This window comes from Tauraco erythrolophus, chromosome 2 (assembly GCF_009769465.1).
Source record: "Tauraco erythrolophus isolate bTauEry1 chromosome 2, bTauEry1.pri, whole genome shotgun sequence".
Classification (NCBI taxonomy): Eukaryota; Metazoa; Chordata; class Aves; order Musophagiformes; family Musophagidae; genus Tauraco; species Tauraco erythrolophus.
In genome coordinates, this window is record NC_141466.1 from 99,779,377 (window position 1) to 99,806,917 (window position 27,541).

Genomic DNA, 27,541 nt, shown 5'->3' on the forward strand with positions numbered 1-27,541 from the left:
TGCTAAGCTGAACAGTAAACAGTTATTTTTGTCTTCATTCTCCCTTTATGGCCAAAACTTCTTAGGAAGAGTAAAAAGAATTCTATCTTTTCTAGTGCATTAGCAAAACAAATGTATGAGTGTGGGGCGTTTATTATTAACACTGGAGTGAGATGCATACAATGCAGATCTCAAGTGGAATTTGTTACTCTTCCAGTAAGGAAAATCATCCTTGGAATTATGAACTGATCAGAGAAGATCCTGAAGAGAAGATTCATGGTCATCAGCACAAAGCTAAAAGTAGAGTTATTTTTGTGGCTAATCAATTTCTATATATAACTTCTTTGGTAAATATTCAAGAGAATTAATCCTAAATAGACCGTGTAAGGCACAGTATTATTTATCTAGTCTTTTTTTCTCCTTTGTGTCCTGATGTTCACAAGATTATGGTGAAATATCTATATGTATGTAGAGATTAGACCAAAAGCATTTCTGTGCTAATTACCTGCTGAATGCTAAATATCCCTGCTGTTTCATTAGTAGGGAGACATACGGTCTCTGTGGAGACATTATAGCAGCCTTTCAATATATAAAGGCAGCTTGTATAAGAAAAAGACTTTTTACCAGGGACTGTAGTGACAGGACAAGGGGCAATGGTTTTAAACTAAAAGAAGCTAGGTTTAGATTGAATAAAAGGAAGAGATTTTTTTACGATGAGAGTGGTGAGGCACTGGAACGGGCTGCCCAGAGAAGCTGTAGAGGCCCCATCATTGGAAGTATTCAAGGTCAGGCTGGATGGGGCTTTGAGCAACCTGATCTAGCTGAAAGATGTCCCTGCCCATTGCAGGAGGGTTGGACTAGATTATCTTTAAAGTTCCCTTCCAACCCAAATCATTCTATGATTCTGTAACAAGGAAACTGGAGCTTAACTGCCCTTCCAGTGGAGCTGTGTAATTCACCTTTGAGCTTTGGATCTGTGTGCACAGGGGATATTCCTGTTATTTGGAAATCTCTAAAAGGAGCTTACCAAGAGGTAGGTAATTGTCTGGTTCATGTGAAATAGTTGTAAGTGAAGGAACAAGGAGAAATCTTCCAAGGATCAGGCACAGGTTTTATTCCTCGAAAACCAGCTTGTCATTAGAATTCTCTCCCCAAGCATACATAAGTGCAACCTATCCTGCTGAGATCCAAGAAAATAATGGAAATTACTTGAGCGATTTGAGTAGAAAGGATGTATGAATCTGATGCTATTTTTCTGCATGTGTAAATTAACTCTCTGTCATGTTCACCATACAGAGTTAACTGACTAGGAAGGATGTCATTCTGGTGCTTTCTCAGATCATGTTGGCAGGAACTATAAAGGGAATCTGCTTTTTCTCAAATAATAGCTTGTTTAAAAAAAACACCAACTTTTTTTTTTTCATTAAGATCAGGTGGGTATGTTATTCCTATCGCTATTATTCATTTGTTTATTGTGGTGTGCCCAAAATTGCTAACAACCTTGTCTGAAAAAAATATTCCTTTAAGCAAATATATAGCAAATCAAAAGAAGACTGTGAGAATATCCCATGAACAGTATGCAAAGTGATGCAAGAAATTAGATTATATCTTCTAACCCAGCCTGCTGTTCTGTTTCAGACATTGTTGAATGAGTTAGACCGAAGCATGGGGCGATACCGAGATGAAGTAAATCTCAAAACAGCCATCATGTCCTTTATCAATGCCGTTCTGAATGCTGGTGCTGGTGAGGTGAGTTCCTGCCCTGGAAATTCCTTCTAAAATGTTATACTTGAATTAATTTACCTTGGATATGACTAGTAGATTAAGCCACAAATCTTGTGTTATTGACTGGATATAGTTTGTGGAAAATAAGGCTTAATTGTTAATATCAGTCTTCTAATGACTTCCATATTATTTCATTTCCAGCTTCTTCTAGTATAACATAGACTACTTGCACTGAAGTGATTTTTTTCGGGGATTTTTAGAGGTTTATTTAAAGAACTGCAAAGCATTTACCTCTTGATTTCAGCCTTTTAGAAAACATTTTGGTTTACCTGCAGAAGTGTTTTGAAATATAGTTTTGACTCAAAGCTAAACTCAAAACGTTTTAGTTTAAAAATGTCAAAGGGAGACATTTCAGAAAAGACAGTTTGTTGTTTTTCTTTCATTAACAAGACTTCTTTTTGAGTCTGGAGGATAGTTTGAACTGATTTTATTTCATTTCAAATGTTACTTTTGTTACATTGGCTTTTCTTTTTTTTTGTTAAACCACAACACAAGAAGCTCCTAAGAGTTCTATCTGGCAATGCGTTTGTCTCTGTCTGCAGCAGTCCTGTAACATCCCACTGAATAGGTGTCAAGTTTGCCAGAGTATATGGTGATTTTTTGACAAAAAGACTTCAAAACTAGGAGGAATACTGCAGTACTGTTCATCTGTAAGCAGGAAGCAGGCCTCTAATGGACTAGCAGGACAAACACTAATAGCTATTTTTTTGTGGAACAACATGGAGTGTGCTGTCCTTCTGACTGGGCATGCAGAATTGATTGTAGTAATGAGGACTGTATTTTTAAGTGAAGTAGAGGCAAAGGCGTTATTTATTTTTTTTAAACTTACTTTGCTGGAATCCTGTGAATTTAGTGTAAGGATAGAGGATATTAAAAGGGAAGAACTGAGGTTTTTAAGTTGTTTTTTTTTTTTTTTTAAATGATTAAAATCTTTTGGAACATAATAACTTGTTTTTCTCCACTTTTTAAGGACAATTTGGAGTTTCGATTACACCTACGGTATGAGTTTCTAATGCTGGGAATTCAGCCCGTCATTGACAAGCTAAGAGGACATGAGAATGCCACACTGGACAGGTAAGACATGTTTTCTGAGAACAGTTATTGATCAACAGAAAAAGTTCTTAGAAACACTTCTCCATTTGAGTTTCAGGTTTAAGCACAAAACTGTCTCTGTCTCTCCCTAAAACTGACTCACTTTAAAGGCAAAAAGGAGATTTGTCCTTAAAATTAAAATCAGCAGATGAAGTAGGAAACACATACTAAATTGGCGGTGGCTGAGGCAAGAAATTCCTGAACCACTTTACTTCTGAGCTGAGGATGGCAATCAGAATAATAATAATAAAAAAAAAAATCTAATACTTTTCTCTTGTTGCAAAACTGGAACAAAAGCCAGTCCTGGTAGGAGGGAGGGAAGCCAGTAGTTCATTGACTTCATTGAAACTGAGTATGTGTGGTCAAAGCACACAGGTTTTGAGTTTCCAAGATTTTTCTCTAAGCTCAGTCTTTTTTGTGATCTGGCTTGTTCTACGCTCTCCCAAACAGTAACACTGGCACAGCTATGAGAGAAGAGGCACTTGTGGTAGGTGAAGGGGTAGAGATATCAAAGAGGCAAGGGAGAAGAATGAGGAGCATCTTCAAATAACCCCACTACTATGCAAAATGTAACACTGAATGGCATCTTCAAATTACTGTGTTAAAAATTATACAAATGATAAATGCTTTTTCCACTAGCAATTCCGTATTTTGCCGCAGTAATTGGAGCTGCTAATGACCTTAAACCCTTCACAAAGCCACATGCTGAAATAAACTTGGAGTAAATACTCTGAACAATTTGACTGAGACACTTCAAGAAGCTAAAAGACTGATGAAGCAATGAGGAGCCTGGTAAAATCCATTTGCTTAACAAAATGAAGCATTTAAAATGTAAGAGTGGGCAGCCATTGGAGTCTACTTTCTCCTGTGACAACATTAAGCTTTGTGGAGAAGCATTGTCCTGCTGATGTGCTGCTATCCCTTATTGTCTGCTACTCCAAGCCCCTTCCTACAGAGCAGGGCTGATTTCTAGGTATCTGATATCTGGGATTTCCTAGATAGAAGTGTCAAGTTTGCCAAAGCACATGGTGAAAAACCTATGGATCAGGCCAATGCCTGCAGCTTTCAAGGCACCGTTTTCTCCAACATCCACTGTCCAGAGCTGCTATAGGGTGACAGAGCTATCCCTGGGGGCAAACATAGTATCCCTGAGGTTCACCTAAGTACCAGGTTAGCACCAGCTGCCTGACATAAAGAGCAGCCTCACATCTTTGCACAGGTGGAAGCATATACCTGTGTATTAATGTCACAGGGAAAGATTGCAAGCAGTTATGTTAGCTGGAACCAGTAATGTTACTTTTGATCTACAACATTACAACTGAGAAACAGGTCTGTCCTATAGGCAATAGGACTGCCCTATTCCTTTGGTTGGTAACCAGGAGTGTTTAGGAGGGGCTTAGGGCTACTTTTGGATCTTGCAAGTTACAGTGATGAGAATGATAACAGAGGTTTCAGAGGATCCCAGATGCCTGGATTACATAGACTATATGCCAGGTCTATACAGGGGGATGTGCCACAGCCTTTCTTCACATCTTCTGCTGTGCTCTGGTCTACATGCAAGAAAAGTCCAGATGCCTTGGTCAAACATGGCTCTCACCAGGTCCTGCAGATCTCAACACAGGCATGCTGCTGTGCTCATCAATAGGCAAATGTAAAGACAGCTGTGAGCTCTGCTGTTTAACTAATACACTGAATGCACGTCTGGTCCACTGTGTATAAGAAACAACTTGTTAATGGTCTAATATCTGGTTAACAAGTATGGCATGGACTTTTTAGAAATGTATTATTGCTGCAGGCATTGCATTCATTGGAAGTAGAATATCCCTTTCCTATTTCATGTTAATTTTTAGCTGCCTTACCTCAACACAGTGACTTAATACAAGGATTAAAGAGCATGTATACCTCAACCAGCCATTCCTTTTGACTTGTCACTGACCCCCATGAGTTGCCTTGCATACGTGTCCTGGCACTTCATGTAAGAAAGGCTTGCCAATTTCCAAGTGTTCTAGCTGGAAAGGAGGTGTTGCTGCTTCCGTAGTGATAGGCTTAGTTTAAGTCTGAATTATGCCATGAACATTGGCAGGTTTTGTTTGTTTTGTTTTTCTGTTTTCTCTTAGGCACTTAGATTTCTTTGAAATGGTCAGAAATGAAGATGACCTGGAACTTGCCAAGCGATTTGACCTGGTAAGCTTTTCTCTGGAGTACCTGAACTTTCCAAGGCTGATCATGCACTTTGGATGCTTGGTGCAACTTCCTTTTGTGTTCCCTGAAAACAATGATTGACTTTGGTGCTGAGAGTGGCTGGTGCTCTTGTTTTCACGTTTCTCATTTAGCAAGCAGGGAATCTGTGATGTGTGAACAATGAAAACAATGATCACAGACAGGGCTTCTGCCAAGTATCTTTGACAAAGACTTCTTTCTTTTGTTTGACTGAAGGTTCAGGAGTGGAGGAGGTTCTCAACCCTGCTCTCATGTTCTCAGTCCCGATGATCCAGATGCATTCTAGTTTCAGACATCCCCTTTACATCCCCCTTTCACCCTCTATGGGTGAAGCTTGGGCTCTTCAGTGACGCTTTTCCCAAGATTACAGGAAACTCTCCTGAATAATGTCACCTCAGAGCCTGTGGAGAGGATCAGTGGTTTAGATGAGCATAAAATAAGGACAGTTTCCACAACCTCTAGCAGCAGGAAGAGGCTGTAGGGTCCAGTTATAGTTTGTTCTTTCTTCATGACCAGCTCTTACCATAGACTGATACAGAACAACTAGCCCTTTCCTGCTTAGCTTCTACTATTTGTGCCACTACTTTGTAGGACCCAAATGTTTTGCTTGCTCTTCTTGGTGATTTTGCATGCCTTCCGCCTTTCTAGCCCTTTATGGATCTTTTCCATACTGGAGTGGGGATGACAATGCTGGTCTCAAAAGCCCATGTTCTTGCTACTCACTGGAACTTGCAGCTGGACGTTGCAGGGGACACCACAGAGGTCCAGTTGCTGGAAATTTGCCTGTCTCTGTGTTGATCAGATCTTTCACAGTTAGTCAGGCTTTCACTGTGCATGGTTTTCTCTGACTTGTTCTTTCACTTTCACTCTCACTTCAGATCCACATTGATACAAAAAGTGCCTCTCAGATGTTTGAGTTGATCAAGAAGAGACTGAAGCACACAGATGCCTATCCCTATTTGTTATCCATCCTCCAGCACTGCTTGCAGATGCCATGTGAGTACATCCCTTCCAGAGCAAGAGGTATTGAAGAACTGGGTGAAGCTTTGGTGAACAGGGTCACAGATATCAGGACACACACTGTCCTTGTTTTCCATTCAGAACTTGGCAGTGGTTAAGGGACTTGGTATCTTCCACTGACTTCACCCAGCAGATTTTTGCTGCAATGCTTAAAGCAGCAGCTTGACCTCTCTGCACTTGCAAATAAAATTCCAGCTGAGACATTCCAGTTAGTCACTGACAGAGCTTTTAATGATTTTAGAGTTTTAAAAGAGAGTGTCACGCGAGAGCTCCTGAACTCAAACTGAAAAATAACATTGGCATTTGTTTTCGAGAGAAGTGATAGAAATCTTCTTGTTAACTGTAATAAAATAGTTCAGTTATGCTTCCAGAGTGTAGCAGCTGGGCAAAGGCATAACAAGATCCCTAAGGAACTGCCTGCCTTGATCCTGTTAGGTATCAGGTGCTGGTCTTCATTACTTTCAGCAATACTTGAGCAGTCAAATTGAGAAGGGAACATGAAGGACATGTTCTGTGGTGTGTTTTTTCATAAAGTAACAGGGTATATTTTCAGGCACTCATTAGATTGTGTACTACCATGAACAAATTCAAGAACTTCATCATAGTTGTCTCCTTGATATTACTCTTTAAGATAGTACTTGAGCTTTAGGTATTGACCTGGATTTTTGACGGCAGAAGGGCTAAATCCTGTTAGGCCAGGACAGGATTGTACTGGAGCAGTTTTAAAAAACGTAAAGGTCTAGGTTGTGTAACTCAGAGAGCTGCGGTGAGCTTTATATTGCTCTGCTCTTCTGTTTGATATCCATGGGATCACTTCCTTTGGTTCCATTTCTGTTCTTTCCTTTCACTCTTTTTGGTTGTGTTTGTATGAGTTTTTCATGCCAGTTGAGTTTCACTAACCTGCAGATAACCGAGCATGCAAATAGAACATCTGATTGTTTTTACAGTGCCTGGTAATGATATTACCTGGGTACCAAAAGAACTCCCAACATCGAACTCCCAACATCAAACCCCAGAAAATACTGAGTAACAGCTCTCATAAAGGAATTAGGTGTAATTCCTGTAGGTGTTTGAAGTGCAAGCTAGAGCTAATCTATCAAGAGGCTTGCACAGCCTGAATGTGCCAATCAGGTGCCGAGTTTCCTATACCTTTTATGTGCTACTTGTAAATAATCTGCTAGTAACAGTTTGGGGTTAGACTTTGTGTTCTATAATTTACTACATGCAAGACTGAGATGGAAGGTGGAAAGGAAGGAATGCCAGTCTTTTGGCAGATCTCTGCACTTTGGACTGGAAATGAAAGTTCTCATGGATTGGTCTTTTACCATGCAGATAAGAGGAATGGAGGCAGCTTCCAGCAGTGGCAGCTGTTGGACAGAATACTCCAACAAATTGTTCTTCAGGATGAACGAGGAGACGATCCAGATATAGCTCCGTTGGAAAACTTCAACGTCAAAAATATAATTAAAATGTAAGCTGTGTTATTGTTTATTTCTGTTATGCAGGTGTAAGTATATGATAAGTATGCAGGTACTTAGGAAATAAAATATCATATCTGAGGAGTTTCTTATTTTAACTTACAGCTTCTCATTGTCTTATTAGTCTTCCAAACAGTTTCCTTATAATGATGTCTTAACCAGACAGTATTTTCTAGCAAAGTCCTTGTTTTTGGCTTCTAATTCCTATTAAATATTAAGCTAGTTAGAGGAGCAGAAGAAATATCCGTGATATTATAACAAGGCTTCCTCATGTGCCTTTTTTCATTCAGAATATTGATGAAAGCTTTCATTGATATTCAAAAAAAAAAAAAAAAGTTTGGTCATCTCTACTTAAATGTCATTCCTCACTAATGAGCACATAGTTTAGAAAGATTTCAGTGAAAATGGTGCTAGCCCTCACCGAGCACAAAAAATTTTTTACCTCTTCATAAAAGGTCTGCATGCTCTCACCCACAGACTTGGCTGAGGGCACTACCATTATTTTTTCCCATAGGGTGCATCATTTGAGAAGTCTAGCTACATGAGCTGGCTCTCATCTCAACTTCCCTGTTCTCAGTCCTTTTTTAGCCAAACTTTTGGACTCTTCATCCCATCTGTCTGCCTCTGCAGGTAATTCATGGCCCATTACCCTTCTGAATTATCCACTGAAAACAGCATTTTTATCCACTGAAAAGAGCATTTTATGGAACATAAGCCTCATACAAAACCAAATTCTCCTGTACTAAAAATCTTACAGTCCCTCCTGTTGCAGGCATGAGCCAAAATCAAAAGTGATTTCTCATCATGGAAAAATACACCGGTATTGATGTCTTTCTGCCTGTCTGGATATCCGACTTCATTGTAGACCTTGTGTCTGATCTTCTCTTTCTACTTTCATAGCTGCTCCTCATTCTGCATGTCTAATCAATCCCCAGCATGCCCTGCATATTTTGTCAGTAGTAGGAAATAGCTGTGCCAGTATGAGATATGAGCATTGCCTTGTTACTGATATATTACCCAACAGATAAGCATCCTCCCTCCGTGTAAAAAAGAAAAAATAGAACCACAGAAAGTAGAAAAAAAAGATGGCAATCTGGTCTCGTATTAGGGGTGGGGTAATTTGTAACCCACAGCGGCTGTTATTTTAGTGATGACTTCTCTCTTTCAAAATAAATAGACTTGGCACTTTAAGGGCTTTACCTGAAGACATGAACTTACCAGGATTTTTTTCCCAGGCATTCTTTTATCCCTTTTCAGGACTTTGAGCACCAAGCCATCATATTTATAGTATTAGCTGTTGGCTACAGTAAGGATCAGGATCGGGAACCAAACTGGCCACTGGTATGATCCTGTATAAATATGTAAATTCACCAAGTTGCCTTTTACTGATCGCTACACATAAGGGGCACTTGCCTTTCAGCCTGGGTAGCTCAGAACAAGTTTAAATGATTTGATTTCATCTTTCAGGCTGGTGAATGAAAATGAAGTCAAGCAGTGGAGGGACCAGGCAGAGAAGTTTCGGAAAGGTGAGTGTGTTTTCTGTCCTTGGAGAGGCAAAAGAGGAGGCAAGACTGATCCTGATTCAGTCACAGAACAACAGAGCTGGGCACAACTTTTCCTTTTGTGGACAAACACTGCTTTGTTCCCTCCAGTGTGTTGGTCTCATGGTGACCAGTTTATGTGTTTCATAGGATGGGGCTTCCCTCAATCCTCACATGAAGCAGTTTTTACAGTTTAGGTGAAACTTGGACATTGCTGTCTTGATCACTGAAGATCACTGTCGAGACAGTCAGATTCTGTTTTCTTTTTCCTTCTCTCATTATACCTCCCCAGTTGAACTGACAAATTTGTCAGCTTTATTTCAGCATAACCTGCATCTCTTCAGGGACTGTTCATGAGCTTTATTTCATCAGCCCCACTTGCCTGTTCCCCTTAGATCATGCTGAGCTGATGAGCAGGCTAGAGAAGAAGGAGCGGGAATGTGAGACAAAGACCCAGGAGAAAGATGAAATGATGAAGACACTGAACAAAATGAAGGACAAGCTGCAGAAGGAATCCTTGGAACTGCGCCAGACCCGGGACCAGATGAACGACCTAGTGGCTCAACTTAATGAGTTCTCGGTATGAGACTGGGACTCTTCCCATCCTTGTTTAAAGCCTGCTAACAAGTGGATGATGAACAAAAGCACATTATGAGTGAAACAGTTTCTATGGTCAATACAGAGGGAATCTATCTAGCCAGCTACAAAGATGAATACTTAGAAGCGGGTCAGCTTTTAGCTGAGATCGAAATCCCTGAGCCAGTGGTATAGAATGGATAGTGCATGGGCTGCTCCATTCCTTCTCCTCAGCCACCTTCCTTGCAGGAACTGCTGAGGCACACATGTCCTCCTCCAACCATAATTTTTACTACTGAGTAGGATGGCCCTGGTTGTCATTTCAGTGAAATAGAGAGAAATCTCCCAGATACAAAAGTAAATTTAGTGAAGAAACTGGCTTCCTGTCATGCTTCAAGAGCATCTGTACTGTCTTGGAGATCTGCAGAAGTGATATTTGCAGCTGCTCACTCCTGCTTGGTGCTCCTCTGTCCCGGCAGTGTGCCTGAGCCTCAACTTGCCAGGACACAGCCCTGAGAAGTTAGACACTGCAGAAACCAGATTCATTCCCTCCTCCTCTCTCCCACTTTGCATTAGTGGGGCCTAATGACAGGTATTCAGTATTTCAAACCCTAAGGTTTAAAACCCAGGAGTTCAAAAGTTCAAAAGATTGAATTTTTCTCTTTTTTCATACATAAGGAGAAAATAATACATTTTGGCTTCTTTTACTAGCTTTCTGTTTTTCTGAGCCATTTATGGTTCCTTTTTTCAAGCTCTTCTCCACAACTTCAAGAGCTTGAAACTTTCTCTTAAATGAAAGCTGAGATTCCTCCCTTTATTACATGGCTTTGAGTGCAGGAGGCTTTAAAGAAAACATCAAATATTTTGAGACTTGTAATAAAATCACATCAGCTGGCAACATGGAATTATTGTGCCTTTTAAACTGTTTGCTTTCTTTTTCTGTGTGGTTTTTTTGTGTGTTCCAGCAAGGGGGCAGCATTTCCTTCCCGCCCCCACCTCCCCCTCCTCCAGGTGGCCCATTAGCTTTGTCCTCTTCTCACCTGTCTGAGAATTTGCCTCCGCTGCCACCTCCTCTGCCGTTCTCCAGCTGTCCTCCTCCTCCTGCTCCACCACCTCCTCCAGGAGGACCACCTCCACCACCAGGAGCACCACCTTTCTTCAGCATGGGGATGCCACCTCCTTCAACAACCACCTTCAGCAGCAGTGGCACCAGCCTGAAGAAGAAATCTATCCCACAGCCTTCACACCCACTGAAATCCTTCAACTGGGCTAAGCTGAGTGAGGTAAGAAATAGCAGTACTCTCAGCAATTAATTTACTTTCTAAGTATAACTTGGTGTTGCTTAATGCCATGAAGTGCAAAGTGACTGAAGCAAGTGATATTGTGGCTTTCCTTGGGCTGAGGTCAGTAGGAGTCGGTAACTGCCTTGAGGGAGTCTCCCCAGCTCTCCAGCAGTGCAGCAAATCCCCTGTGATGACCGAGGTGCTGGTTAGATTGGGGTGCGGTAGATCTGGGCGTGCTGTGTGTTAGGCAAAGCTGTAGTGGGAATGAATACATAAGCTAGGATTGGCGTGCCAGAGCTGCCCTCACTTGCGTGTCAGGGAAAAGGATGGCCAGAGCAACGCGGGCAAAATGTGGTGAGAACCAGCTCCAAAATCAGCCTTCTGTACCCTGGCAGGAGCCGTCACCATGGAGAGAAAGGTGGCCTGATTCTCCTCACCGTTTGTTCACAGCCACAAAGCAAGCTGCCCTTCTCCTTGCTTGCACAATTAAAACTGTCTCTTGGTGATAAAACTCCAAATTGGCAATAAAAACAGAGAACAACTTGGATTATTCCTGTTGCACTCATTTTCTACTACCTTGGTTGCCTCTCCTTCCCCTCCGCTTCTCTCTCTTCCTTCTCTCTCTCTTCCCCCGCCACCTCCCTTTCTCTTTAGGTCTTAATTTTTTTTAACTGATTGAGAAAGAGAAAAAAAAAAGTGTCTATGTTGAGTTTGGATGGCTGCCTAGAAACCCAGGTTCTCTTTTAGACTGAAACTCACCCAGGGCCCAACTCCGGCATTTGGAATGAGTGTCCAGGGACCTCTGGAATGCCACAAGAATTCTCTCTCCCCCTCTCTCCTTTTTCTTTAAAATAAAGTGAAATATTTGCTGCACCGTCTGTGCTTGTCTGTCAAGGCCACGTGGGGGGTGTGGGAGAGAATGTAAGGATGGGGATTTATTTTCTTTTGCAGAACATGGGACTTAGTGCTCTGAAGAAAAGAAATAATAACTAATATATGTATATATATGAATGTATATGAAAAGGAGAGAGTCACAGGTGTTTCTGTTTAGTGTACAGTAACTGTAGGCTTATCCTGCCCTCTGGTTAGGAGTGAAGGCAGCTGTGCTAATAAAATTGAAGACCTGGGTGGTGAGGTGGGGAAAAGATGCTATTTTCAGGAAGGCAGAATAGTTGGGAAGGGGCATAACAGGGTGGGGTTTTCATTGCCAGTGTTAGTGTTTTGACCTAGTAAAATCTCAGCAAAACTGCAGAGGCTGTGGTGCAGACACAGGTGGGTTGCCTTGTTGTTTGGGGTGCACTTCGTTACAGAATTACTCAATTCCACTGACTGCTGGGTGAGGCAATATGTTTTGGCCGTCTTCATCAGTTATTCTAGATTCCCCGCTCCAGTGCCAGTTACTTTTTTTCTGTTCACATGGATATAAATCCTCTGAATGCAAAGGCACTGGTAGGTTGGATGGTCTCATCTTGCCTTTTTTGCCATTAGGGCATTTCTGGGGTGGTCTCCTGATCTGTCAAAGTAGCCGTACACGAATGAATGAAGACTCACAACAAGCACGCTGACTGGGACCAGTGTGTCTCGGGTTTTTGGGCATGGGAAACTGAGGCCTGGAAGTGTGCGTGGTATTACTGTGGTTCATGGTAGTGTTTAAATTCCTATTCACATGAATACAATTTTTGTCCAGAAAAACATTTTGAGGAAAAATACATCTGAAACTATGTATATGTTTGGTTTTTTTTTTTTTAAAAGACCAATCTAGTAGGCAAAGAGCACAGGCATGTCTCCACAGGGAGTTGTGGTGACACAGTGTTGGAAACACAGCTGTACACAAACTTAGGGCTGCAGTCAGGTCAAGTAAGTTCAGCTCTTAGGTATCTCTACATACTGTTTAGGCCATCCTTCTCAAAGCAGTTAGTACAGAGTGTCTCTCCTAAGCTTTCTTAAGTGAGAAGATGATGCCAGGACTCAGGCAGTCCACATGAGAGTGAGCCCCGTTCTGTCAGTGCAGCCTACCTCAAGAGAGTGAGAGAAAGCCAACTGAGCCTGAGAGGAACATGGACAGGGCTGACCGAGAGGGATTTGTCTGCAATATACTTTCTCAGTAGCGTAATCAAGCTGTTCTCCAGGGAAATTCATATGACACCTTTTTTCCCAATGCTGATATTGGCTTTGGAAGGAAAGGACTGAGATATTGGGTGTTAGGAGAATGATCAAATATATTCAGACTCTTAGCAGTTAACAATAACAGATTGTCCACAGTTCCCAAGGGCACTACGAAAAAAGGTTTGACTGGAAAGTATTCCTGCTTCGAACAAGGACACTCCAACAATGGGCTGATTTCCTTTGAGAATTAAAGATTTTACACTAGCTTTGATGCGAGCTGACGATCAGTGGCAAAGCTATTTAGATGGATGGACAGGCTGAGTTCTGGTGAAGCCCTTCCACATCACAGCTCCATTCATACAGCACTGTAGCATTGTCTGTGAATTCCATTCATACAGCACTACGGTAGTGCTGGTGCCAAGGATCTCTGTTTTTTAAGAAAAAGATATTGCAATGTAACCACTGTAATGTCCTGGAAAGATTCCTTTCTTTGTTTCTGGGCAGCGAGTGGGTTTGCTCTCCCACTCTGAATTTTACACAACACCCAAGGTCAAACAGGGACCAGACATTTATGGTTAATCAAAATGATGGACTGGTTTCAAGCGCACTGAAAGTATGGATCAATATAATTACCTCTTTGATAACTTCAAATCAATATGTTTATATTTATCAGAGTAAATCAAGTCAACATTCAACTGCACTACTTGTTATCTCATGGTTGAAGAAGCCACTTCCCATTAAGAGTCAGGCTGGCTATGACTGTAGTCAATGATTTGAAAGGGGCTTTCTTTAGTCAGCCCTAAATAGACGTGGGTCAAATTGTCTTAGAAGAAATGTATTTGTTCTACAAACCACATAGGATTTAAAAAAAAAACCAAAACACACAAAACCCAAAAAACAATCATATAAACAGAAAATGTTCATTTTGACACTATTTTTTAAAAAAATGTTTCTGTAATGTTATTGATGATTCTGATTTCTGGAACTTTCTTCCTAAAAGCTGCCTGAGGATCACGGCAAACAATGATTCAGGACTGCTGCCAGAGATTCAAAATTAATGGAAAAATTTCTACAAAATCTCAGTGTGAAGCTACTCATAATAGCCTTGGTGGTGCCTCGTCCTACAGTGAGATAAAACATCTGTCTCAATTATCAAACATGCCAGAAATACAATTTTTGCTCAAAGTGGATTTTTCTTACACTGAGGAAAGGATCTGATAGCAAGAGAGAAATGTGGAAAATGTACTCTGTTCATATCTCTTTTTCATATTCATAATGGAATTATGAATTAAAATTTTAAGTTGCTTCACTTTTTGTTGGTTAATATTTTACAAATATTAATGTACTAATAAACAAGATTGCCTGCTTCAGTATTCACAGAACACTCATAGTTTCTATGGTTTCTCTGGACCTGCAGGACAAATGAAAGGCTTTCCCAAAGTACTGTAAGTTTTCACTCATGCTGTGAGGTTATTGACGCATGATGGACTTTGGTGGTTTGCAGAATATCACTATTTATCTTTCAGGGTAAATAAAATCATCTATTAGATGAAGGATAGGACAGCTCAATATAATTTGTAGCTCCGTGAAACACTGTCATTCTCTAATCTTGGTGGGTGTCTCAGCAAATTTGGCTTCATTACAAAGGTGGAATGACATAACTGCAACAGCTACGGTGAGCAAATTTTTAAAGGCAACGTACTAAAAACAGCTTGGTGGAGCAAATGCCTTGTCAATACTTGTTCTGATAATGTTTCCTTACCTGGTAGGTACTACCATTTCCAGAGGACACTGGGAAATGTAGTTCATAGGATTTGCTTCCCAAAGAAGGCCAAGACTTTGGAAAGCAGAGGAACCACAGATCTTGGAAGACTTGCAGAATGAATGAATGAATAAATAAATAAATATGGGGAGAAAAGCATGTTACAGATGAAGTGATCTCTGTCTTTTTTTTCTTTTTTTTTTTTAAGGAGATAGAATAAAGGAAAAAAAAGAAATAAAGAATTTACTTTCTTTTTAAATAGTTATTTAGGGACCATAAATATTTCTTATGGTGCTGAGGGAATCATTTATCATAGCAACCACATTATGCAAGTCTGTTTCTCTTAAAACACTCAGTCTCTCTGGCTGATGACAAGGAACTATCAGCCAGTTAATCCATAACTGAGTAGCAAGAGCCTCAGTATAGAAAATTATCTGGCAGCAACCTGAAAATTTTCAAGGGCAGAGCTTAGGGTAGAAATAGAAGGGACAGTCGCATTGCAAGTGTTTCGTGTAACTAGGGTTGTTTATACCTCTGCCTGCCCAGTTTTTTCTTTGACTGGATTAGCCTGTTTCATTTTTAAGCACTAAAATTGAGTTGCACAAAGTTCTGTTTGTGCTCACCGTGCAATGGGTGCTGCTTTGGAATTTGTCTTTCTGCTAAAAGTAGCATACAAACCATCCTGTACAGGACCAGATTCAGCCTGGGTCTTAAGATGAATCTGAATTGAAATGAGAATCATTTTAACTTCTTCGGGTTGTTTTTCTGGGAAAGCACGGATGAGAACTATTCTCTGCAATCCCTTTGCGAGCCTCAGAGTGCCTGTTCTGGCACCTCTACGATTCATTGGACTAGCCTGTTCTGTAGCACGTTTTCACTGTTCTTGCCGTTTGTGGGGAAACTTCATTCCCATGAGAGCTTTACAGCCAGACAGGTAGAGGGCAAGACTCTCATGAGTAGCTGTTTCTTGAGTCACATCCAGCCTTCTGCCAAACACAGCATATAGCTTTCTGGCATCCTCAAGGCTCTATCCCAATGATGACTCTAAGGGCTGCTCCTGAAGTCATATCCACTGGCTCCTGTCAAGAAATGTTCTTCCATTTCAGTGCCTGATGGGACAACCTGAAACAGTAAGGAACTCAGAGAACTGCTCTGCTGTTCAAATACATCCCTCAGGATTTATAATTCAGGATTTATAAAGCCAGCCTGGAAATTGAATGAGAATGAACATTCTGCCTGGATGCTTCTGGCTAAGATTGGCAGTAGAGTCCACGTTAGGATAAAATGAAAATTAACTTTGTCTCCTGTGCCTTCGGCTGAGATGAGCTTCCCAAACTCATTTGTCATGTTACAGTCACAGGGTCATGATGTTTTTCCTACTATGGAAAGAAGACCCACACTGTTTGCAAGGAATGATACAATGATATTGGTGAGCCTGTTCAGGGATGGGTGCTGCTCGCACCCTGGCGTATGCTCTCACTGTAAATGGCACCGCAGACACCCCTCCTTGCCCTCAGGCACTCACAGGCTGCCTCTGGAGGGAGGGTGTTGGTTTTCCTCCACAGTGTCTGCCCTGCCAGGAATTTCCTCCAGAACACTTCACGCTTTTATTTCCCCCTCATTTCATCCTCCCATCAGGTGTTTTTCCTTGCTCCTTGAGCCTTGTGGCTTAGCACATTTCCCTCATTCCTTTGATGACTGTGAATGGGAAGTAGAGTCTGTTCCTAATTAGTTCTGATAATGAAGTGTTAACGCACTTTGCTGTGTAGGTACAAGTCAGGTACTTCAGAGCTGGAGCCTGGGTGAGGGTTTCATTGCTATTGCCTGCTGTTCCTGGCTTTCTCTGCATCAGTGTTCTGCTGGCTCTTCTTCTCCTGAGGTTTGCTTAGGTCTCTTTTTACAATCCCTTCTGTACGTTTCCTTTTTCTTTTAATCAGCACCTTCCTATTTTTCCAGTTAATAAAATACAATAAACGTACACTTCATTAACTAAGTGATCTGAAAGACAGTGTTGTCAGGTGCGAAGAGCAAGTTTTTCTTTTCTGAATGAGTAATTGCCCAAAGCTTGTCCCACACAGCATGCGCCTTAACAGTCAGTAGGACAGAGAAGGTAGTTCAGTCTTTTGTGTCCTCTTGCCAGCAAGGACGTCTGTCCTGAGAATGTCGGCAGGAGACCCCAAGGCCTTCTCCTGCTTTAGGATGACTGCTGATTAGATAATTCATGTACTACAAGAGCTTATTTTGTCCGGGGTTGGTTGGGGGAGGACTCCTTGCCTGTCTCTCTCCATGCTAATCATCTGCCAGACAGCTAGGAGTCACTGGCATTCAGGATAATATATCATGTGGGTTGTGAACATTTCCAGTTAGTGTGGATGATGCTATTTCGGAGATCTGGGTATAGTTTGTGTCTATCTTAGTCAACAAAGGACTCATGTAGACAGGGGAGATCATGTAATAGGAAACAATTAGGCTTCAAAGACTCAGAGCCTTAAAAGTGAAATAAAATAAAGTCTTAAACTACATTCACAGGCAGGCAGAATGAAAACCACACACCCTTTGGGGTTTACAACAGAACCTGGCAAAATTTGCAAAAGGGAAGATTTGTGTCTTGGGTTTGTCATGCATCAGTGCCCTTCCTAAGCTTTTTCCTCATGATGGGAACACTTCTTTCAGCATGACCACAATCATTGTGTTAGACCGATGGACACTCTTGAAAGGAAACTTTATTATGGGATCATGGATATTGCTTGAGATGTGGTCTGCTGGTCTTGGAATGTGCCCTGTCATCGGAGGCTTTCTGTGATGAAAATACAAAATACTCAGTATGTTTAAAAAACAAACAAACAAAAAACCCTGAAAAACACACCACTATTTTTTTCTCCTTTGACTCCGAAACAAAGTATGCCCTCTAAAATGACAGCAGCAGTGTATAGGAATAAAATAGATAAAAGCTTTTGCTGTCTCATTAAAATATGACCTTTTCTTTCAGGAGAGGATCCATGGCACAATCTGGAATGAGATTGATGATTTAAAGGCATTCAAGGTGCTGGATCTAGAAGATTTTGAAAAGATGTTCTCCGCCTATCAGAGACACCAGGTAGGGTTGAACTTTTCCACACCTTGTCTTTCTTGAATTTCTGGAGAATGGAGATCACGACAGTGATCCGGGCCCTTGTCTACCTGCAGTCAGGCTGTCTCATTTGCCGCTCTGCCACTGTTCAAAAATCACAAGACTAAAAGAAGTGAGGAGGACATATAGGGCAAAGTATAACCTTCTCTTGTCAACATACTTCATACTAATGGGCAGCTCTTGGAGACAACAGCCCCCAAAATGTAATGCTCTATTTGATCTCAGCAGCCGCTGGCTTCCAAAAGCTCCTGAGATTTAAATTCATGCTTGATATCCATCTTTCTATTTCTCCCATTCATTCAGAGAAAAATTCTGTAGTTGCTTGAGTACTGAGCAAGGTGACTGAATTAGCTGTCTTTCGCTTTGTCTATTTTTTCTTAAACAGCCAACTGACCCAACTGGCTAGATGACAGAAACTGTCTGAATTACAGATTATAACACAAACAACATACTTTAAAAGAAGCCATTTATTAGAATGTCTTTTTTTCCTCCTCTTTTTCTTGGAAAGCAAGTCACCTTTAAGCTGTCTATCTCCACTGAATGAGATTTAACAGGAGAGGGATTGTACTTGCACTCCTTGAACTCCTCTAGCTTTCCTTTTCTTTTGGAGTATGTTTGGAGAAATTCCATCTGTTGTACTCTACAGAATTGGATCATTGCTTTGAAGTTTTAGGAAAAGACACAGACATGATTGCCATAAGCAACCTTTATGATTAAGCTTTACAGTGATGATGACTACTTCATTCTCATTATGGTTAACTTATACATTACCTTAAAATTAACAAATGCTTTGTCTTTGGTCTTTCCATCTGTTCTCTTCTTTCTTTCATTTTTCTATATAATCCAATAAACATATGAATAACTCTTCTGATTTACTAGCTCACAGGCACCTAGATAAGCATCCCAATTTGAACTGCGAAGAATGTGGTGTTACCTGTTGCATGATGAGATGTCATTTCTCATTCTGCTCCTGCAAATAGCTGTTGCTGTTTCAGTGGGTCCCTCTCTTTCTGTGAATCCCATTCCCTGAAACAAGAACTTAGTTCATAGAGGGGAAGAAAGGCACATAAAACTTCAGTGCTGTTACAAGGTTGGATTTAGACCCTGTGCCAACAGCTTAGCTATAGTTTTGAGCTCCCGGTTGTCTTGCAAGTAGCCAGGCTGTAATCTATGCACATGAGCAGCCATTGCAGCATCAAGGTGACGTTCCAATGTTTCTGGTGCAAACATTGCAGCTTCCTCACTAGAAATGACCTTGCAAAGCCTTGCTTCCTTTGGGCCCCAAAATCTAAAGCCAAAGCTGTCCTGGTCTGCCGACTCTCAGTTAGAATCATAATATTTATGGCTGTATTAACAATCACTGAAAAGCAGCCCAGCCTATTCAACCATAAACTAACCTGACCCTTACCCCTGCCCACTGGAATAGAGCCATCATCTCAGAGTGACCTCCATGGATCTCAGAACAGTTCTCTTCCATCCTCTAATGACACTTTATGACAGTGGCTCCAGACACTAGAGTATCACTTATGTAAGCTGCTACTTTTGTGTAGTTAGGTGTATTGCTGCCCTTCCAGCTTTCATTGACGGTTTTGTTGGTTTTTCTTTTCCCTTAAATATTCCATCGTTATTACTTTATATGATACTTTCTTTTCATCCATACTCACTCCAGTGTGAACTGGATTCCAATCAACAAATCCTCATCTTTTTTTTTTTTTTTAAAGCAAAATTGCTTTTGAAATAAAATCTTATGAGAACTTTTCCAGTTGATTCACACTTAGTCTTTTCTTCTCTTTTCTTTTTGGAAATACTCCACTCTGGCCAAGTATGTGTTTACCCTGGGTTTGTGACTTTTAAACTTCATCCAAATGTCTGTAAAGAAAAATGTCAATGCAAAGCCCTGCTCTTTTGCATCTGAAATGTTGAATGAGTACAGATAAAGACATTTCTTTGCTGTTATTAACATGATCTTCATATTTTTCCAGTTTCATTTACATTAAACAGCTTTTCTTTCTTCTTCATTTTTTTAATGACAAAGGGTCTCTTCTCCTCTCTCAAGCCCAGTGTATTGTTTTTGGTGGCTATGAGAGAAAGCAGAATTGTCCAGTGTACAGAATGCTGGACCAAGAATTCTTACACTTGTCTTTTGACCTTGCTCCAATCTTACTGTGTAATATGGACCTTTTGATTCAGTATATCTGACATTTTCCTGGAGTATGGAATATGTTGTGAAATAGTTCGTGTCTGTCACCCAGTAGTGCTGTAAGTCGTCTTTGGTGGTTACAGAGTGCTTTCAAAACACTTGGCTGTAAGTTGTTAAAGCGTATAGTGTGCCGTTGAAACAAGTTGTTACTCATAATGGCAAACTGTACCTGTGCATCAGGAGAGGAGAACTGACCCTCAAGTTTTAATCTTGGCAATCCTTCCAGTAAGATTCTGGACTAGATTTGTAAAGGTATTTAAGCATTATCCTGGTTAATGTTTCAAGACCTAAGAGATTTATGCTTTGGAAACTGAATTTATTCTTTTCAGAAAAGACCTAGAACTCTTAATTCCTCAACATCTGCTGATTTAAAATATGCAAAGAAATGCTGAAATACCTTTGAACCATCTGGGCCAGTATTACTTGCTAAGCGTTTTATTCCCTTAGAAAACAGTGTGTGTCTAAATTCAGCTGCCTTGTTAAACTTGATATCTTTCTCTGTGACTAATTTTTGGCATGTTTCCTTCTTCGTTATTTGCTGCCGCTGCCTGCATAGGACCTGCTAACTAACCCTTCCTCCTGTAAGCAGGTGAGTATCATTGTCTGCCTCCTGATCCTCTCGCAGTCTGTGGGAAGGTGAAGTCCTGGACCATGTCATTATGGGGTCATGACTCATCTCGTGCTACCTTTTCCTATGCCCTTGCACCTCTGCTTTCTGGGTGGGGAAGATGGTAGAATAAAATTCCTGTAGTTGTATTAGCTCTGTGAAAGGAAGTAGTTCCTGTTCTTTCACTTAGCTATAACCTCACTATAGTTTCTGCTGGTGTCTGTAGTCCCCTTTTTGATGATCCTGGGAAAGAGATCAGGGGCAAAGTAGAATGTGAATGTGAACTCTTCTTTAACCAAAGCAATAGTCTCTCTAGTGCAGAACAAAAGGGGCTCTCAGGGAGCCTTCACTTCCACTGTTCTCATCTGTGGTCCATCTGCTTTAGACAATACTGAAGTCTCCAGATGTATCCACTAGCCACGGACTTTCTGATAAAAAAAATCTTTTTTTCTGTAGAGCCAGAAGGCACTTTGGGCAGAAGGATTTGTGGCAGCTGTGGAGCAGAAGGGTTAGACTAGAGGAAAGCCTACTTCATTTCGGACTGCTGAAACCCTCAGAAAGTTCAGCAAAGACTGAAATGGTATTTAGATGAAGTAGAGATACCAGACTGCCCACATGTCTTCGAACTGGCAACCTCTCAATTTATTCATTATTTTAAGCAAAATTCTTGGCAACGCTTTTGGGAAGAGCAATGCTCTCACGAGAGGGTTGTTCAGATGTCATCACCAGTGTCTCTGGCAGCTTCAGAAGAAAGTAGTCCTCTCCATGAGTGCTCAGGGAACTGTATTTGGAAAGTCTGGTCAGGACCTCTGCCACTGGGTGAGGCTAATACATGGCTCTGGGCCATTTGCTGGCTTTCATCATGGCAGCATGCACCATGAAACAAGTCAATATGATAGAAATAGTTCCCTAAAGTGCTGATAATTACTGAAACCTAGGGTGCTGCCGTGGTACCAGACCACAAGTTCTGCAGCTAACCGAAATCAAACTATTTGAAAGAGGGCAACAATATGATGAACACATTCCACATGTCTAGTCATCCCAGCACTGAAATTTTAGTTGATTTTTGAATTTGCAATTGAAATCTCAAACGCGAGATAGTCTTTGAAGCATGTAACATGATGTTATCCCTGACAGAGTGTTGGTAAAGAACAATAGGATAAAAGTTAGGGATCTTGTCGGCCAGGTTGACAACAGGTCCAACTATTCTTGCTTTGTGTGCTTGACTTGTCTCACAAAAGCTGATCACTACTGCCCCCTTGCTTCTCTCCTGTGTCTAAGAAAATGCAGATAGTCCATCTGCAATCTATTTTCCTTCAGCTAAACTTGCAATCTGGCTTTGGTAAAACCTGAGACTTCGTCTGCTTTTGCTTACACACAACTCCAAGTATCTATAAATATCTCTCTCCTCAATATGAGTTGAAGAGAATATATTTTCAGATGATACTAGCCCACTCCTTATGACCAAGGAGTAGGCCACGTTTGAATAGTTCAAATTATTCATCTGTGTTGAACCTTGTGAGTTGGGGAATTTGAAATGCCACGGAGATTATTATACCAATCCTGCTGCATGGCTTTAGGGGAAGCCATCTACACCCCCATCCTACATGCACAGCCAAACCCTGAAACAAATTTTTTTCCCCCTTCAGATGGGTGCTGGTTAACACTAACCAGGTGTGCTTGTCTGCAAACATTAGCTACTGAGGAACAGTGAAGCTTCTAAACCAAGAGCACAGATCAACAAGTATCTTTCCTACCTTCAGTAGCTGCCTGTCTCTCCATTCCCCTGTCTTCCTCTCCACAAACTAAGGAAACTCAGGAAAACTTTGACATCTCTACATGCCAGATTACTCTGAGGGTGCCCTGATTTTTTGGGAATGTTAGTTATCCTCTCAGAAATAAGGAACTTGCCCAATGCCCAAGTTTTCTTTTTTTTTTGGAAATACTTTTTGATGTATCATTTACCATTGCAATTTTTTTCTGCCAAACTAGATACTTTGGGCATGTCCAGCAAAACTACTGTGTGTGTGTCTTCAGCTGGTGCATTGTACCTGCTTATGAGTGCCACTTAGTATTGGTGGTGGCTTGCTGCAGCATTTGGATGTGGTTGTATGAATCCTTTATATATTCAGGAGCAACACAGTCTCATTGTAGCTGATTGTATCAAGAGCTCAAATGGCAACTAGCAATATGACTCTATGATTTACATTTAACTCTCCAATGGTTGGGTGTCAAAATCTCTTGGACTGGATTAGTCATGCTGATGTAAGTGATCCCTGAGCTGCAGAACCTTGAGTCCTGGGAGTGAATTCTGGGAAGCACCACTGTATGCTTGCCATGATCTTACACCTTTCCCTGGGTATCTGCTGTTGACCACTCTCAGAGACAGGATACTGAGGCAGATGGACCTTTTAATCTGACTCAGCATGCTTGCTGTTATGTCCTAAGAAAGAAGTCACATTGCTAATTTGATGGGTGAATTCAAAGCTAGATTATACTGGTAAATCTCAAAATCTCAAGGCGTGACAATATGGATATCATGGAAAGGCATTTTTGAAAACATTCCAGCAGCAGTTAACTGGGAGAATAAAAACTGTCCTCTTTCCAATTCCCTCTTCTCTGTTGATAATTAGAGAGCTATTATCCCGGATTAACACCTTTTGTCTTTACCTCTACTTACCTTTAAGGAGTGGTGTTAAAAGATACTCAGAGTAACTACAGAAAGCCAATCTCTGGAAGTGAAACAAATCCTATTACTCTGGTGTGTAGGCAAGACAAGGAAACAGAGACTTCTGGATGATCAAACTGGGTTTGCAAATAGTTTCTCTCTGTGTGCTGTGGCAAGTGTTTTGGACAGAGATTTTCTGGTTTTTTTTCCAGGTGATGAGTTTGGCAATAGGGCTATACAGAGAACTTTGAAAAAAAAAAAAAAAGTAGTTTCAGTATGATTAAAGATATTAACTATTTAAAAAAGAGAAGCTATTTCAGATGTAGATGTTGACCATTTTGTAAGATAAACACTATCTTGCCCTACTATTTGCATTGAACTGGTCCAGTGGCAGCTTTAAAGGATGATGGAAGGATTTTTCCTGATTGAACTGCAGCTTTTCAGGAATGCTGTATAACCCCTGCAAGAGGATATGCTGTGACACCAGTGGGCTTTACCATAATGTGCCCGATTTTCCTGTCATGCAAGTTTTGCACATTAACATAATAACATAACTGTTGGTAGAGTGAGTCCAATAGGTCAGAATCAGGTCCAGTATTTGGAGTCAAAGATGATCTCATAGGTGGTAATGAATGACTTCTGTTTGTCCAGTAATACAGGACATCTACCTACATGTTTTCTGCCCTTCTTGTCTCCTTTTCTCACCATGTGGGTGGAATTTCCCAGGTTGGGATGGGGTTTGTGTGTTACGCTCAGCTAAGCCTATCAGTCTTAAGTGAGAAACATAATACTGATTGTTTTCCCTCCCTTTTGACTTATATGCAGAAAGAGATGGGTTCAACAGAAGACCTTTACCTCTCCACACGAAAGGTGAAAGAGCTCTCTGTGATTGATGGCCGGAGGGCCCAGAATTGTGTCATTCTCCTTTCCAAGTAAGTGTGCTAAACCTTAGCTCACAGGATATGCCATGGTCAATGTAGAGGCAAGAGAGGACGGAGCTAAACAGATGGACATGTTTCTTTTCCCAGCTAGACCTGCTGTCTAATACCTGCCGAGCTTCAGAGAAACCTCTCTTGCAGTGTCATAAAAGCACATGTCTCTCTGAAGTGTTAGCTCACTTAAAAAATATATGCACACCCACATTTTGTGTATTAAACAGATAGACAGCAGTATGTGTCTGAAGACTCATCACCAAGAAACTATCAGTACTCACAGGTAGATGAAAGCAGCTCTTTGGCAGTGCTTGCACTTCACTCTAAGTGATGTGTCCCCCATGCTCTGGGTATGTCATTTGTCTATGTTCTGTATGTTTCTTTCTAAATGTTGCTCTGAGCATCTCCCTGGAATACAGCAGAGCTGAGAGTGATGTTCATCCTTGTCATTTTTGACTCTTAGTGAGAAAAGTGGTAAATGTAAGAAGATATATTCAAGAATTAGGTCTTGTATTTGTAAATTAGGTTTAGGAAGCCAGGAGTTGCCTTTGCATGCTCCTGCGATGACTAATGCCTTCAAATGCTGTGACATAAGGGCCCTCTCTATGCTTTTTATGTCTTTCTACCAACATGAGTTACTGGGCTGGATGTCTGTTACTAAATATCAAATTTGTGCTGACACTGATCCACCTGAGAAAGTTGCCTTTTCTACCAGAGGAGGGACAGCGGGGCTGGAAACAGAATCTGGGAAAGCTGTGGCAGTACTGAGCAACAGAACAGTTTCATTGATCAGTAGAAAATGCAGGTTCATATAGATGTGATTGCTTGTCTGGTCTAGCAAGCTAACGGTTAAAAGCAAAGTTGCAGCCAGACCACCAGGACCAGAGCGAGTTCTTTCCATTGCTTAGCGAAACCCACGGAGGCTCTTGTTATGCTACTTATGTGGCATTAGCCTGCATGTCAGCAGGACCCCCACCATCCAAACCAGCAATGAGGGAAGGCTTACATTTCTCTCTCTGCAGCAGTTGCCAACGGATGTCTTTGGTGGTGTTGGCAGCTGACTGCAGGCTGGGGCAGAGGAATGGGGAGGCATAGGGGCAACAGGATTTTCATGCTGTTTGACAGACCTGCTAAAGTGTGCCTGGGGTTCAAATTAACTGATGTAAGCACATGGAACGTTTCCTAGAAGTGGTAACATAGTGTGTGCAGGTGGCTGGGCTGAGGAGGATCCAGGAAGGTGGTCTGTGACTTGGTATGACACTACATATTTATTTGTAAAAAATCTTCTCTATCTCCAAAACAAAAGCAGTGTGGACAGCAAGCAGTACATGTTTTTCACCATCGCCTCTTCTACTGTGCAAGACTGGCCCACTCTTAGCTGAGAGGAATCCTCTCTAAACGGTGAGAGAGAGAAAGGACAGTCTCTGTGCTTTGTCTTCCTTTCTGCTGCCTTCAGCTAAGTGGTGTTGAAGCAGGAACTTTGCACTTCAGGGTATGCAGTGAGTGTTCACTTCAGGTGTGCCATGAAGTCAGTTCACCTCAAGATGCTAGTCTGGGCTCAAACCAGGGATGAAAATCTGTGTTCTGTGATTGTCAGCTTCTCCACTAGGAAATATCCTGGTCTTACTGTTAGCAGGACTAACACAGATGATAGACATTTGGAGACTGAGCTCTCTGTCCCTAAAGAGCCTGCTGGTCTGTGTTGTGCCCTGTTAACTTCGCTATGCTGTGCTATGAGAAACACCAGTCACCAGGTCTATCACTGGCTTAGATCATTTAATGTTTGTAACAGATAGTGTTACACTCAGGATATCAGAAATATCTTACAGCTTGGCCTAGGATTGCTATTCCTCCCCAAACTTCCCTTTTAAATGCAACTAGAAAAGCAAAAGTCTTTGGGAACTAAAATGGCATCTCTACATTCATGCCTTTTTCTGTTCTTTGTGCTTATATGGTTCTATTATTAAAGACAGCAATTGGGAGGATTGGCTGCAAACAATAATTGAAAGCGTTTTACTACCCTTTTGCAGTTTTTTTTTCATTACTCTACTTCTTCCTCCTTTGGGTTAAACCGTGAAGGAGAGACACTCCCAGCCACATCCTCTCTGGCTGCTGCCATGCCCTTGCTGCTCCTGCAGTGCACCTTACACTTGTGTGCATGTGGGTGTGCACACATGTGCAGTGAGAGGGGATTTAAAACTGGTGACAAACAAAGAGAGTTTGTGCAAGCCTGAGCTGCAGCCCTGGCTTTCAGGTTGCCACAGTATCTGCCAACAGCTGTTTCCAATTGACTCTTACTGTGCATATATCCCTGTAGTTTATTCCCTCTTTGTTTACACTAAACTGTCGTGTCCTTTAAAGTAAAATAGCTGCATGGGTTGGGTTTTCTTTCCCTCCACTACTCAAATGTTTTTGTTTTACTAACACTGTGTTAGAAGGGGTCAGGCAGGGCTCATATTTCATATGGTCCAAGAAGCCAAAACCTAGCTAGAGTGAGAAATAGATGTCTCTTGCTTTCTGTTGCAGAGCATGATAGACTGAAAAGAAATGAAAATTGAATTGCTAGCTGATTTTTTTTCTGACAGTTAACAGATTTGTAAGCCTTCCTCCCCATTCTCATCCCTATTTTTATTAAAAAAGCTCTATTTCAACTACTTGATAGCAGCATCTTTCAATTTTCCTGCAGTGGAAGGATGTAGTTGTCCGTGGTCCTTGTTTAATTGAGTCTGGTGGATCCAAAATGAAGCTCTGTCCCACATGCCAACTGTAAAGGTTTGAATAGGTACAAGATCAGTTTATCTTGCAGTACTTCCACTAGGCCATAATTCAACCAGGATATGGAACGATCTGCCTGTGGTATGTCTAGGCACCCATCAGCTTCAAATCTGGCTTTCTTAATGGCGTTTCCAACATACAGTTATTTCTGTCACACTGGAAATCTGCTGTCCTTCCTGAATTTCCTGATGTCTTCAGTTTCCACCAGGCTGGAGATTTACTGTCAGACTTGTGTGGTCTGGAAGAGTCATACCAGATCCCTGTGTTTCCCTGCTTTAAGCTAGCAGCTGGAAATTCCTCTGACCTCTCTCACCAGTATGGCTTCTCTCTGCCTCTGTTACTTTAGTAACGGGTAGTATTTTCGCTGCTCTATTGTTTTTGTTGTAC

General features: G+C 41.3%; 1 protein-coding gene across 3 annotated transcripts in view; it reads left to right on the forward strand.

Annotated features, from left to right (window-relative positions):
• Nucleotides 1–27,541, forward strand: part of DAAM2 (dishevelled associated activator of morphogenesis 2) — a 120,587-nt gene that overhangs the window by 65,765 nt on the left and 27,281 nt on the right. For 2 of the 3 annotated variants that reach the window (XM_086628550.1, XM_086628559.1), the window contains exons 6-15: nt 1,618–1,728; nt 2,735–2,838; nt 4,974–5,040; nt 5,955–6,072; nt 7,429–7,567; nt 9,042–9,100; nt 9,511–9,695; nt 10,657–10,974; nt 17,832–17,939; nt 24,273–24,379. In XM_086628550.1, coding sequence (XP_086484676.1) covers nt 1,618–1,728; nt 2,735–2,838; nt 4,974–5,040; nt 5,955–6,072; nt 7,429–7,567; nt 9,042–9,100; nt 9,511–9,695; nt 10,657–10,974; nt 17,832–17,939; nt 24,273–24,379 — 1,316 coding nt within the window. Of the gene's footprint in view, nt 1–1,617; nt 1,729–2,734; nt 2,839–4,973; nt 5,041–5,954; nt 6,073–7,428; nt 7,568–9,041; nt 9,101–9,510; nt 9,696–10,656; nt 10,975–17,831; nt 17,940–20,728; nt 20,762–24,272; nt 24,380–27,541 lie in introns of all 3 variants that reach the window. The other variant, XM_086628568.1, reaches the window with a different exon arrangement.